Source organism: Chiloscyllium plagiosum, chromosome 13 (genome assembly GCF_004010195.1).
Source record: "Chiloscyllium plagiosum isolate BGI_BamShark_2017 chromosome 13, ASM401019v2, whole genome shotgun sequence".
Classification (NCBI taxonomy): Eukaryota; Metazoa; Chordata; class Chondrichthyes; order Orectolobiformes; family Hemiscylliidae; genus Chiloscyllium; species Chiloscyllium plagiosum.
The window spans coordinates 77,784,715-77,800,194 of record NC_057722.1 but is presented as its reverse complement, the minus strand read 5'-3'; the positions used below and the strand labels follow the sequence as shown (position 1 = coordinate 77,800,194).

Here is a 15,480-nt window from a genome sequence, read left to right as displayed (position 1 = left end):
CTGCTTTTCATCATGGATATAAACAACTTTGATATGATTATCGGAGGCATGGTTAGTAAGTTTATAGATAACATCACCAAATTGGTTCAGTGGACAGTGAAGAAGATTATCTCAGAATATAACGTGATCCTTGACCATCAATGAGCCAAGGACTGGCAGATGGAGTTTAGTTTAGATATTGTAAGGTTTTACATTTTGGTAATTTAAAGCGGGGTAGAGCCCTGGGGAATGTTGCTTAACAAAGAGAACTGCGGGTGAAGATTCACAGTTCCTTGTAAGTGGAGTTTAGGTCGGTAGAGTGGTGAGGAACGTGGTTGACATGCTTGCCTTAATCAGTCAGAACATTGAGAATAGGAGTTGGAGTAGCGTGTTGCACTTGTACAGGATGTAGATGAGGCGACTTTAAGAAAACTGCGTACATACCAGTTGACTCTATTAAAGGATGGATGTTGTTAAACTTAAAAGTGTGCAGAAAAGATTTACAAGGATTTTCTGGAAGCTGAGGGTTTGAGCTGCAGGGAGATGAGGAACAGGTTGAGACTTTTCCCCCTGGACTGTCAGAGGTTGAATGGTGACATGACAGAGGTTTTAAAAAGTCCTGAGGGGGATGGATAGTCTGAATGGGAAAAATCTTTTTTCCAGAGTAGGTGCTTTCAGAACTAGACGGCATAGGGTGATGGTGACAAAGGCAAAGACTAAGAAGGGACCTGAGGGGAAACCTTTTCATACAGAGGCTGGTGGGTGTACTGTCAGAGGAAGTGGTGAAAGCGGGTACAATTACACGTTTAAAATGTAACTGGATAGGTACATAAATAGGAATAGATCATGGGATGTGGGCCAAATGCTGGCAAGTGGGACGAGATCTGATTAAGATGCCTGATTGGCGTGGACAAATTGGACAAAAGGATTTGTTTCCACGCTGTATGATTATCTTATTCTCACATCGGGATGAGGAAGAATTCTAAAAGGGCCATTCGAAAGGGAATTCTCTTTCCCGGACGTTTGTGGTGCCTCTCTGATTACAAGTATTCACAGTTGAGTTAGTTAAAGATTTGACAGAAAAGTGAGTCACGGATAATGGGACACAGACAGGACGATCAGGCTGAGACCATAACCTGAACAGCCACAATTTTAATGCCTGGTGGAGAAGGCTCAAATTCTCTAATGACACACTCCTGCTCCTCAATCCCATGTTTCTGTGTCCAATTCAACCCCTCTAACCTGCTAGACAGGAGCAGTTAGAGTCCACGTATTGTTATGGCATGGTGCACAGAAATAGAGAAAACAATCGGCCCCTCAAGACTGTCCCACTCGGTTTGGGAGATATGGAAAATGTAATTGGAAGACCCAGGCTGGATATGGAAGAGGTTGCTCATTTCTCTTTACAGGGCTTTCCCTCTCTGTATCTTGTGCTTCATTTGTTGATGATGTTGTAGAGCCAGATTCACTGTGAATACAGCCCCCAAATCTCACCCAGTGATGGCTCACAAAATCCACAGGTCTCCCTGATTGCAACATTCCATAAAAGACCTTCCAGGAAAATAACACCTACTAACTTTCCAATAACAGAATGGGAGAACATCAGGAACAGGGGCAGCTCATTCCCATCCCAAGCCTGCCTTGCCCTTCACTAAGATCAAGGCTGAACTGCACAAGTCTCAAATCTTCCTCAATGTCCAAGTCTTCTTGAACACTTCCATAGAACACAGAACAAGGAACAGTACTGATTTGGAGATGCTGGTGTTGAACTGGGGTGTACACAGTTAGAAATCACATAGCACCAGGTTATAGTCCAACAGGTTTCATTGGAAGCACACTAGGTTTTGGAGCATCGCTCCCTCATCAGGTGATAGTGGACCATTTTCCAGCCATCCCTTTACCTGTGAACATCTGCCTCCAATCAGCTTAGAACTTCAACTTTTAGATCTGGTCTATCCTTTTCCATCACTATTTTAAAACTAATAGAATTATGGTCGCTGGCCCCAAAGTGCTCCCTCACTGACACCTGAGTCACCTGCCCTGCCTTATTTCCCAAGAGTAGGTCAAGTTTTGCACCTTCTCTAGTAGGTACATCCACATACTGAATCAGAAAATTGTCTTATACACACTTGATAAATTCCTCTCCATCTAAACCTTTAACACCTATGGCAGTCCCAGTCGATGTTTGGTATGTTAAAATCTCCTACCATAACTACCCTATTATTCTTACAGATAGCTGAGATCTCCTTCCAAGTTTGTTTCTCAATTTCCCTCTGACTATTGGGGGGTCTATAATACAATCCCAATAAGGTGATCATCCCTTTTTTTTTTATTTCTCAGTTCCACCCAAATAACATCCCTGGATGTATTTCCAGGAATATCCTCCCTCAGCACAGCTGTAATGCTATCCCTTATCAAAAACACCACTCCCCCTCCTCTCTTGCCTCCCATCCTATCCTTCCTGTAGCATTTGTATCCTGGAACATTAACATGCCAGTCCTGTCCATCCCTGAGCCATGTTTCCATAATTGCTATGACATCCCAGTCCCATGTTCCTAACCATGCCCTGAGTATTCTCTTATTTATTCTCTTTAGCTTTGGTGATATTGCACAATGGACCTTAGCCTTTTGCTTTGGATTCTAAGTTGCAAGAGAGGGATGACCTTCTGCGCTGGTTTGCACGTCCAGGGCAGTAATTGGATTTAGTGAAGTCTTTTAAACAGGAGCAGAGACTCCTAGTTAGCCCAGATTAGGAGGAGTTTCAATTGCTGCATGATCTGCATCTTTAAGTTGAATATAAATATGTGAAATAACTGCATAGAAGCTGGTATCCCATTAGCAAGTCACACTTTATTAACGAAGACTGTATATGTGCTGTGACCAACGAGGCTCTTTACTGAGACAACCTTCTGAATCTTCTGTTTATATCTGTCAGCCAGGACTCCCTGATTGGAGTTGTTAATCTGGGCCAATCAAGGATCTTGCCGTCAGGCCCAACTGGCCATTGTTCCAACCACTACAAATGCCTGTTATCAACAGGAATTGTAATGTGGATAGACAATGGCGTTCACCCCTGAATGGTTAGTGAGAGCAAAATGCCAAAAGTTTGGTTTGGGTTGCAGCAATATCATGGCATCTGTTCATACATTTCCAGCAACAAGAGCATCGAATTTCCATTTATTTTCAAAAGGCAATTTTTTTGTTCACATTCAAATACTCAAAAGTCCTTCTTCAGGCTTGATTTTGTATCATAACTTAATAACAATACATCGGTTTTCAGTGCAAGGCAGACAAAATGTTTGAAAACTCTTTATAATATTGTTTGTATCATGTTCTCAACCAAAAAATAAAATACCCTGAGACTATTTGCATCACAGTAGGTCCAGATTTGAGTCAAAAGGAAAATACTTCAAGTTGTCTACGAGACTTAGAGGAATGTTCTCTTTTTTTTGTTAGTGTGATCTGAGCATCATTATCAGTATTTGTTAAATGCCCTTGAGAAGGTGATGGTGAGCAACTCCTAACCTCCTTGTAGTCCATGAGGTGTGGATAATACTGTCCGGAAGGAAGTTCCAGATTTATGGCCTAGTGAAAATATAGAAGGGGTGCTAGAATTCCAAATCGGATGGTGTGTGGCTTGGAAAGTTAAAGTGTAAGCTTCTTGAATGCTGTTATGATTAAGAGGGGCCGGTGTTGGACTGGGGTGGGCAAAGTTAAAACTCTCACACACCAGGTTATAGTCCAACAGGTTTATTTGAAAGCACTAGCTTTCAGAGCACTGCTCCTTCATCAGGTGCATGTGGAGTATAGTATCGAAGACACAGAATTTATAGCAAAAGATTAGTGTCATACATTGATACATTTAATACACCTGAATTGTTAAGTCTTTCATCTTTTAGGATGCTGGCTTTGGTTCATTTAATATGTAAACTCCAGAACTACTTTTAAGTCACCTTCTTGTGATAACTCAAGGCTTTATAACAAAAGGTGACATCTCAGCTCAGACAATGCATTAAAGGTGTAATCTTTTGCAATAAATTCTGTCTTATGATCTTATACTCCACAAACCACCTGATGAAGGAGCAGCACTCCGAAAGCCAGTGCTTCCAGGTAAACCTGTTGGACTATAGCCTGGTGTTGTGTGATTTTTAACTATGAATGTTGCTGGAGCTACACCAGTCCAGGCAAGTGGGGAGTATTCCATCACACCCCTGACTTGTGTCTTGTAGATGGTGGATAGGCTTTGGGGAGCCAGGGGGGTGGATTATTTATTGCAGGATTCCCAGCCACTGGCCTGTTCCTGTAACTTCGGTATTTAGAAGGCAAGTTCAGATAGACATCTGTTCACTGGCAACCCCAGAATCTTGATGAAGTCAACAAGGAAAATGGTGCTGAATTGAGATTGCTCATGTCCTTTGCAATTAGCACCCTTCCAGCTGTGAAAAGTGACTGCTGTTAATTTTTACAAAGACTGATTTGTTGAAAAATGAAATAACATAACTCCATTTTTATCATGTGTATCCACAGTCCTCGATTTTGTGAACTGTGCAGCTGTTTTCTTTTAATGATTCTTTTATGTTTAGCTGTTCATTGTGATCAGTTGGCAGCACCTTTTGAACCTAGAAGGTTATGAGTTCAAGTCCAACTTCAGCTTATGACATTGTTGATGAATGAAGATAATTAGTCTCAAGGCCGATGTTAGTGAATTGCTGTTTGGAAGCACGGTTTTTGAAACTACTGTGCTTCACATGTTCCTCCATCTCACCACTCGATATTTTCTATGTTGTACTAAAGGTGATCATAATTAACTGAAAGCTGCTCTTGTAATTACTTTTCAGAGGAGGAGAAGGTTGCTTTTGTTAATTGGATTAACAAAGCATTAGAAGGTGATCCAGATTGTAGACATTTGATTCCTATGGACGCCAATAGTGACCGTCTGTTTAGTGCAGTTGGTGATGGAATTCTTCTCTGGTAAATTATTTTCTTTACATTTTTATTATGATAAAATGAAGATGTCACAAATTGAACCTCGAGATGCTGGTAACTTTTTGTTTTTTCTTTAAATTAGTCTTTGCCTAAGGATCCAAGCAGGTGACATGCTCCTTGCTGTCTGTCTGTGCTGTTCTGTAACTAACTGCTCAAAGACTGAGACAGGTTTTGATTGATATATCCTGCAGGAAGGTGCTCCATTAATCCCACACGAGTCCATGAAATTTAACCCTCCGTCTCCAATGTTTCAGGTGGAAGTACACACACTCTGTTGTGTCAGACTGATGCTGCCTACCATTTTGCTAAAGACTGTCCGTTATAATTTTTGCATTTGCAAGTTGGGGGGTGTAATATCTGTATGAATCACCTGCTACAAAATTGACATACACCGAGGGAGCTAGTTCTGAAATATTTGCGGATTTGACTTTAACCAAACAGGCAAGATTCTAAAATGAACTTAACAGAATGTGTGGAAGACTCCTTCCATTTACATTGAAAGAGAATGCTGGGAACTTCTCCCTCCTCCCCAGCAGTCACTGCTGCTTTCCTGAGTAGTACCAGACCCCCGGACACCAGCATCACGTCCTCACGTCAGTTACTGCCACCTCCAGAGCTGACCCAGCTGCCTGTTCCCTAATCGGATTTGCCATTTTTCTGACCACCATAAAACAATAAGATATAGGAACTGAATTGGAGCACTCCGCTCATTGGGTCTGCTCCACCAGTCGATTATGGCTGATGTGTTTCTCAACCCCATGATCCTGCCTTCTCCCTGTAAACCTTGATCCCCTTACTGATCAAGAACCTATTTGCCTCAGTCTTAAATACGCTCAGTGATTTGTGCAATGAGTTCCACAGAGTCACCACCCTCTGGCTGAAGAAATTCCTCCTCCCCTCAGTTCTAAAGGGTCGTCCTTTCACTCTGAGGCTGTGCTCTCAGGCCTCCTAGTCTCCCTTGAGATGACATAAAATGTTTTCTTCAGCAGCAAGGAAAAATATGTAGGTTATTTGTGCAATGGGTCATTTTTATCACGGCAAATTTTAACCTACTGATGAACTGTCTTGTGTGATATTTTTCATGTTCCTCAGCTCTTTCCTGGCCAAAATTGACACCTGATAGAAGATTCTTCACAGGGTTAACTGAGACTCCAAGGTTTCTCAATAGCTGCCGGAATAACTTTGGAGAACTGCTCTTTCTTTCTATCCACTACCTTTCAAGTTACACCACCCACTTCTCTCCACTGATCAGGCTGACATTAACGGGTTCACTTTGTCATGGTGTGGTTGGTAGTGTTGGGCCATGTCAATGTTTAATTGTTATGATTTATTGACATACTATGTTCCTGGAAACACATCTTCAAATTGGGGCAGTGTTACACAATTACTAAACATAAAACATTTCTCCAAATTGGTTTATGATTTAACCTGTTCACACCAAAAAGTACTTTCTTTTTCCTATCCAGCAAAATGATAAACTTATCCCAGCCAGACACAATTGATGACCGTGTGATCAACAAGAAAAAATTAACTCCATTCACGATTTCTGTAAGTACTATCTCACCAGTAGCCATTGTTTAATCAAACCTTGAAGGCGTTTGAAATATTGACATTTTGTTTATTTCAGCTACAGATGCCTACCGATACCTATTTTTGAAGATGTAATTTATTTTACTATCTGGCGTCTATGGGACCAGGAGTTTACCTGTTGATCAATTATTCCAGATAATCCAGAGGTTCACATAATCAATGTAAAAATACACACTAAGTAATAAAAACATAATGCAGAGGTATACACATCACTGATATACTTTAATTACAGCATAAATCACTTAAATAATGATGCAACTTTGTCTTAAATAAAACTTATCGGCAGAGAGTCTTCTCACCTGCATCCTCAACTGACTGCTTAGACAGCGCGACAATACAGTCAAAGCTTTGCAGTACTTGAGGTATATCATTTTTGTCGGTTTGTCAAGAGTGCTGGTTCATGGGTTACCAGGTATAACAAAATTTGCAGTACAGTTAAAGTTTTTAATATCAGTAGCCTCACAGCGCCAGGGACCCAGGTTCGATTCTAGCCTTGAGCAACTGTCTGTGTGGAATTTGCACATTCTCCCTGTGTCTGCGTGGGTTTCCTTTGGGTGCTCCAGTTTCCTCCCACAGTCCAAAGTTGTGCAGGTTAGGTGAATTGGCCATGCTAAATTCCCCATAGTGTTAGGTACATTAGTCAGGGGTGAATGGAGGGGAATGGGGGAGGGTGGGTGTGACCTTGTTGGGCCGAATGGCCTGTTTCCATACTGTAGGGAATCTAATCTAATCTTAACATATGGATAATAAATATAGAGGGATATCTTTCATGTTTAGTTGACTGCCATGGTTAATAAATTTTATTTATAGTTCTCCATAATTAGTGTAGAACTGACAGTATTTCTCGAAGTTTTGTTTTTCACATCTGTAAGCTACCGATTTTGAAAGGAGTGTTTTGTGTATGCATCATTATTGTTTTGGAAACAGTGTGTTTGTTTGAACATATCACAGCACTAATTCATTCTCTCGCAGGAGAACCTGAACCTTGCCCTGAATTCTGCTTCTGCCATTGGCTGTACTGTGGTGAACATTGGTGCACAAGATCTGAAGGAAGGGAGACATCACCTTGTGCTCGGCCTCCTCTGGCAGATCATAAAAATTGGCCTCTTTGCTGATATTCAGATTACCAGGAATGAAGGTAAATAACAAATATAGATGGCTTCTGCAATTTGATCTGGCAGAATCCAATGTCTTCAAAAGCAAATGCATACCCATTTTCACTTTAAAGGGATAACAGATGGTATTTGGATTGAATCCAGAAGTACCTTGCTCACTTCCAGGAATTTATTTCTGCGCGACAACGATCAGGTGATGTCATCATGACCAGAGAGGAGTTGTTAATGTGTGTGCATTTCATTATGATAAATACTTTTCAGCAGTTCCTCCGGTGCGGTGATGTCCCTTTACAAAGTCTGTCTCTAAGGTCATGTCTTTGAGGTGCTGAGCAATGTTTAACAAACCTGCACTGATGAAGCACTCAATGCCACGTGTAATTTTGAAGGCTGCTTGGCAACCAGAGTAATAAATATTATCCTCCGCTTTTGAAGCTAAGTTAGATCAAAGCAGTTGCCTTCTGGTTTTTAGCTTGTGATGGCCTTTTCTGCATGAAAATTGTCTTTGTCAATCTGAGGAATTGTCAGGTGCTGATACTGTTTATTCTTTGATTTCAGCACTTATTACTCTGCTCAAGGAAGGTGAGGAGCTGGAGGAGCTCCTGAAACTTTCACCTGAAGATCTGCTTTTACGTTGGGTCAATTACCATCTTGAAAACGCAGGATATCATAAAATCAGCAACTTCAGTCAAGATATTAAGGTACCAGTGTTTTGACAAAAAGTTTCCTCATTCAGACCTTATGGCCATTTTCACACTTAATTGTCAGGTATCTTGAGGCTAATTTTGCCTCTGCTCTTAGATAGGCTTGGTAGAATGGTTGACCTTTTTTTAATATAGGGACAAGGAGCTCATTACAAAAAGGATGATTTGGATTTAACATTCAGAATTTCTGAGGGAAAATTTTGTTCCAAGTTCTGACAATATCACGCTCCATTCCAAACCTTGCAGTATGACTTTCCTTTTCCTAATCTGAGGATTTCCCACTGTTGTAGGAAACTAGGCTCTTCACCTGGTTCAGCTCTGTTGCCTTCATTTCCGCTCTCACCCTTTTCCCTCCCTCTTAAAACCACAATAGGAATCCTCTTGCTGTCATTGTCCATTCTACAAAGGTCCAGTTCAGTGGATCATTACACCATTGGGCAACTTTGTGTGGAGTTTGTATATTTTCCCTGTGTCTGCGTGAGTTTCCTCCGAGTTCTCTGGTTTCCTCCTGCAGTTCAGAGATGTACAGTCTGGTGGATTGGCCATGGAAACTGCCCATGGTGTCCAAGGACGTGCAGGTGAGGTGAATGAGCCATGGGAAGTGCAGGGTCACTGGGACAAGGTAGGGGAATGGTTCTGAGTGGGATGGTCTCTGGAGGGTTGGTGTAGACCCAAAGGACCGAATGACCTGTTTCCACACTGAAGGGATTCTAGGATTCTCACTCACACCATCAATGAACTACTCAGACATTGCAGAGTTCACAGTAATATAGTAAACTTCACGGTATTTGATGTATATAATTTCTGCCAGTTTACCAAGAGTGCTGGTTTATAAGATGCTGGTTCAAAGAGTTTTTTTTTAATATGCTATGAATGCTGGAAATCTGACACATATAGAGAATGTTGGAGAGACTCTCCAGGTCTGGCAGCACCTATGATGAGAGAAACCGGTTAAGGTTGAGTCCAGTATCAGACTTCAAGTATTAATTCTGTTTTCTGCTGAGTTTCTCCAGCATTCTCTGCACTGGCCACCTCACGCTGCCTGCACTGACTAACATCTGCCACTAGATGGTGACTTGTCAATCTAAAAATGCAAGTTCTCTCTCCAAAATACACCATTGCACAAGAGGTATATAGTCATGTATTTCTTTTATAGTTAGTAATATATTCTGTTTTGCAGGCTGTTTCAGCTGGGAATACACTGCTGAACATGTATGGTACAGTACTTTAGGTTGAACTTGATTTTTCTACCAGACAATAAATGTTCAACGGAACATCACATGAATTCCTGTGACAACCTCTAATTTACTTAGGCATTTTATTTAGAGCCACTATTTTCAGGAATGTAACATTTGAGTACCTGTGCCTTTAGTCCTTTCAGAATTTCCAACGTGCTTTGCAAGTGAATCAGTGTTTTGCTACTTTCTACAGAATCTGCTGTAATCACTGCTAACAGTGTGTGTTCCTGTGCACTGGGGAGACCACCTGCAGATTGCACGATTACTTTGTAGAACACCTCAGTTTTGAGAATGCAGCACAGCAGTGTGTTGAATACAAGCACATTATTGAAGTGAAGCTTGAGATGTCTGTCTACAGGGAGAGCGCCACATGGTAGAAATCACATGACTACAGCAAGCTAGAATGGGCATTTGTACATGATTATGAATGTCCCTGTTTATAAAAAATAAGAAAAGAGGGCTGCATTAAGACGCACTTTTTTGCTCACCCATGTTACAATCTCCATAGATTTCTGTACTTATACCTTGTCGGTTTGCATTTTCCATCAGTCTCTGCATTTCCCTAATACACACATTCCTTAAATCTCGATGGTCTCTTTATGGTAGCTGTGCATGTTGTTATCATTGGCTGTTCATAGCCAAGGTGAGTCATTCCTATGTTGCTTGTTGATGCTGTGGTGGCTGTCGTTGGTTTGCTGTGGATCTCTAGATCTGATGGTTGTTGTCTTCTGTCTAAATGGTGCACTCATATCTTCCTGATCAGATGCAAGCAGTTGAGGAACAGCTACTGTTGTTGGGGAAATGTACCTGAGGCTGTGACAGCTGAGCTGTCACTTCCACTGCATCTGGTCAAAGTGACAACTGTTCCACGTTGGTCCCAAGTTGCCTCTTGGGCTGGCTTTTGTTAAGATTGTTGAATGTTTGTACCCTGAATGGCTCTCCAAGACTCAACCCTGATAGTGTTTTAGCCATCTTGTTAAAATGAAATTTGACTTTCTGCCATTCACTTTGATTCTTTTTCACTTTTATTTTACCATTTCTGGCCTCCATAGCCTTTTCTGTTCTTGGAAGAGTAGTTTGCGTGCAGCATCACATTAGACTTTGTACTTTCCACATCTTCAATAGCTGCATTACTCCTTCTGAGGATTGCCCTGTATACATCTTGATCGCTACCCCTCATGATTTTTACTGCCACTTTGGCCTTTCTGTTTGACAGGTCACAGTGTGGAAGCGGTGTGATGTTGAATTGCCCAATTTTTCTCAAAGCAACCAAATACTTCACTCGTGAATTGAAGGCCAGTGTTACTCAAGACAATGTCAGGAATACTGTAACAGCTGAACTATTAGGCATTTGACAATCACAGCAGCAGTCATTGATGTCAACTGGTCCACCTCCCAATTGTCAGCATAGTAGTGACCTGTGAGAAGGTAGTCAGTTCCTGCAAGTGTGAAGTGGTCTACTCCCAGCTTCCATGGTTGGTCTGGGATATCATGTAGGCAGAAGTGAGTACTGCACTGCTGGAGATTAGAGTCAAGATTAGAGTGGTGCTGGATTTCTTGATGAAGGGCTTTTGCCCGAAACGTCAATTTTCCTGCTCCTCAGATGCTGCCTGACCTGCTGTATTTTTCCAGCACCACTCTAATCTTGACTGAGATATCATGTGTCATCTGTGGCCCTTTAGCCTACGTGGCACTGGCTAATGTGCTCCCTGCTTTTTGTTGTTCATATTTGGCCAGTGGAGCACACTTCTTGCTTTCCTCAGACTTAGTTCAATTTCTTGGTAGTTTGCACGGACACACTTGGGGGATATTGACACTCTTTCCTTTCTGCAGTCTTGGGTTGGCAATTCCTCTCTGCATGCTCAACATCTCTTAAAGCAGCAGGTGTGTTCTTGCTGCTCTCGTGAATTGTTGCAACAGTTGGAGGTTTGCATCTTGTTGGATAGTTTGCTTGATTCGAAGAAGACACTTGTTTGTTGTATTCAGTTGCTCTGCTGGTTTGATGACTTCCAGAACATGTGCTGCTGTTTCACATTGAAAATCTGGAAGATCCTGCACTCTGTTGAAGAACCCTCCACTTCCTTAGAGTGTGTGACTGCAACGTCCCGCTGCTATCTTTGCCTGTATGTCACATCCAGATGACATCACTAACCAGAGTAACTTTCTTGACAGGAAGTTTTGCAGCATGGGAGAAGGCTTGGAAGTGACTTGTGGTCAGACTTGACTATAACTTGCAAAGCATTGAAAGTGTTCATAAGGAAATATTATGGCTAGGTACGCTTACACTTTCTAGGTGTACTGTCTTTGCGTTAGTGTGCTGGATGCAAATACAACTGATTTGTCTTTGCTCCAAGCCCTGTCTCTATAGCATCACACTGCAGGGTGACTTCTTTACTTAGTGTTTCAGCACTAGCTGCTTGATTTTAGTGAATGTTGTTTTGTGTCCTGTCCCCCCTGATTCCACTGCACATCTTTGGCCGTAAGTTGGTGTAATGGTCGACATCCGAGCAACAAATTGGGCCAGAATTTTATCAAATAACAGACAAATCCAGCAAATTGTTGCAGTCTTTCACCTCTGTAGGTTGTTGCATTGATAGCTGTCACCTTTTCAGGATCTGGGTGAAGACCCTTTGCAGTCGGTACATGGCCCATATCCTTGACTTCAGGCATCTTTAATTATAATTTTTCTTGTTCATCTTTCGGTGAAGCAGTCATGCTAGATTTTGATTGTGGACAGCAATGGCTTAGAATCATTCATTCCCTAAATGTAGCAAGAGACCATTCAGCCCATTGAAACTGCACCAACCCTCCAGAAACCTCCAACCCAGATCCACTTTTTGGATCATATGTTGAGCCACTTCACACAGGTCTGCGGAGGTCCCATGATGCACCATCTGGCATGTTATGTTTACTTGATATTCTTCTTCTGTAGTCCACATTCTAACGATCACAAACCGTGTCTCACCTATTGACCTGACTCAATTGAATTGTTATTTAGTGTATAGTGATTGGTTGGAGTCTTCAGCCGCTATCTCTCCACTGATCAACTGTAGCTGCTGATTGTACTTCTTTTTACACATACATTTGTGAATACAACGATTCGACTTCTTGCAGCGAGAACGCTGGTTACCCCGTGCTGGACATGCCTTCTTTTGCATTCTGTACATTGTGCTGTGCTGTGCCGTGTGGCCGAAGGATCTGTCCGCATCATGCAAGACCAGGTCTGTTCTGCTGAATGTGCTGTAGTTGTTGATTCACAAAACCTTTGCACTTTTACACAGGTCAGTTGCTCTTTTGGGTATTAGTTTGTCTTCTCTCCATAGGTATGCTTTCACTTTTGTATCCCTCATACTTAATACAGTCCTGTTTCTAATGGGATCATTCTTTAATTGTATAAGTACATGGGATTCTACAAGCTGAGCTAATGTTACATATTAATCAATGACTTTTTCCTCCCTTTTGTGACAAAACTATGGCTTTAAGAGGTTATTTTGTCTTTTGTTTTTGAGAGGTTTTAAGGCAGAGGTACCAAGCCGTCTACCAGAGCCACTAGAGTAAACAATTTGCAAGGCCATAGGTTTTTTTTTTAAATGGAACTATAGAAGCAGCCTGAATGGGTGTGGTCAAGCTCTCATAGAACCAGGATATTTGGTTTTTAGTTTGCAGGATATGCTATTGGGGCCTTGAAGTGGAAGCTATTTTTCCTATTTCTCGTTTACAGCCAAAAGCTGGGGGTTCTCTTCTTGCTACAGAGACTGTTTGTTTGTTTTTTTTTTTTGAATTTGCCTTTTTGACAAGGGATATTACTGTGTTGGAACAGTTAGTTAGTAATAATTACAGTATCTATTATTCTGTGAGGTTTTCCAGTACACTTAAGTTATTCCAATTCCTTCCTCCTTTTGTTGTACTTTAACTATAGTGGATGAATAAAGTATGTTTTGCTTTAAATCCAATAGTTTGACCAATTGAATTGCACCTGGAATGCAACATCTTACTCTTACACTTTTCAAAATAAGAAAAAATTAGGATCAAGGCTATCTTAATATATTTTGAGGGGGTTTGTCTGGTTCATAACTCTATTCCCTTGCGTTGTTGAATATGTACTATTGATACATAACATTTCCTTGGAAAATGAAGTGTGCTTTCAAAGCTTTTACAATTTCTTCCATGTATTTTTTTTCCCCTGCTTTTCAGAAATATTTGGAGTGGAATATATTTTGAAAATCTCTCTTCCCAATCGTGATAAAATGTAGTGACTTGTGCTTGTTCTGCAAATCTTCCTGTACACAACAGAACACCCATGGGATCTCCGATATCAGGGTTCTTAGCAGAGGCAGTATTACAGAGACTTGAACAAACTATCCAACCCAAACTCTGGGTCCGCTACATGGATGACACCTTTGTCATCACTAAACGAAATAAATTAGAGGACACCTTCAAGACCATCAATAATATCCTTTACTGGCATAAAATTCACGAAAGAGGAGGAAAACAACAATAAACTGCCATTCCCAGATGTCACAGTCGAGCGAACAGTCAATGGGGAACTTCAAACCAGCATCTACAGGAAAACAACACATACAGACCACATACTGAACTGCAGAAGCAATCATCCCAACACCCACAAATGAAGCTGCATCAGCACATTATTTCAATGAGCCACCACACACTGCAGCACAGAGGAACTAAGAGTAGAGGAAAATCACCAACACACCATATACAAAAAAAGGTATCTAATGAACACTGTTTGCCAATTTCTCAGCAAAAATCCCAAACAAGCAGACAAAACACTCCTGGAAACCCTAGCCACTCTCCCCTACATCAAAGACATCTTAGAAATGACTGCCAGACTACCCAAACCCCTTGGCACCATCATAGTCCAGAAACCCCCCAACACACAAACAGTAGCAAATTAACTTAAAGGTCCTATACAGACAACAAGCAAAATGAACGTCATTTACAAAATACCTTGGAAGAACTGTATCAAATGCTGCATTGGACAAACAGGCAGCAAACTAGCCACCAGAATACATGAACTTCAACTAGCCGCAAAAAAACATGACCCACTCTCTCTGGTATCCTTACATACAGATAAGGAAGGACACCACTTCGACTGGGACTACACGTCCATCCTAGGACAAGCCAAACACAGAGATGCACGAGAATTCCTAGAAGGATGGCATTCCAACTGGAACTCTACCAACAAACAAATTGACTTGGACCCCACTTACCACCCTCTGAGAAAAAAATAGGAAATTACATAACCATAGGAAAAGATATCACCAACCTAAAGAAACCTAAAGACAACTAGAAAGCTGGTCATAGCATCAGTGCTTCAGCGGGGGGCTCACTGAAGATGTTACCGAGTAGGGTGACGAAATGTCTGAAAACCTTCCTGTTCAGCAAGCAAACTTGCATCCAGAACCTCAACCTGAGCTACAAATCTTCTCCAAACTCACCAACCGTGCTTTGTGTACAACACAGCAATGTGTTTAAAACAAGAACTTTAATGGAGTGAAACTTTAGATTTATGCCTTGTGGCAGAAGTCACCTGACTCTATGGCAGACTAAGTCAGACATTTGTAAATGATTGCATTCCAATCCAAACAAGCTGCATTCAGTCCACCAGCTTCATTTGTTTGTTAATTCTTCAGTATATCCATGCATTGACATTTTAATGTTCCATTAAACTTTAAACTCAGGAGCATTGCAGACTTCCAGAGTCAGTTCACCAGTTGCAGATCATTAGCTCATTTCTTCTGACAACAGCGTTGATCATCTCACTGTCATTCCAATTTACACCTTCTCTCGCTCTTTTTTTTTCTCTCTCGCACTTTTTTTCTCTCTCGCTCTTTTTCCCTCCCTCCCTCC

At 41.4% G+C, this 15,480-nt stretch overlaps 1 protein-coding gene across 3 annotated transcripts in view; it reads left to right on the top strand.

Annotated features, from left to right (window-relative positions):
• Positions 1-15,480, top strand: part of LOC122556217 (plastin-1-like) — a 155,364-nt gene that overhangs the window by 95,115 nt on the left and 44,769 nt on the right. For all 3 annotated transcript variants that reach the window (XM_043702777.1, XM_043702778.1, XM_043702779.1), the window contains exons 5-8: positions 4,818-4,950; positions 6,432-6,513; positions 7,528-7,693; positions 8,226-8,368. In XM_043702777.1, coding sequence (XP_043558712.1) covers positions 4,818-4,950; positions 6,432-6,513; positions 7,528-7,693; positions 8,226-8,368 — 524 coding nt within the window. The remainder of the gene's footprint in view (positions 1-4,817; positions 4,951-6,431; positions 6,514-7,527; positions 7,694-8,225; positions 8,369-15,480) is intronic.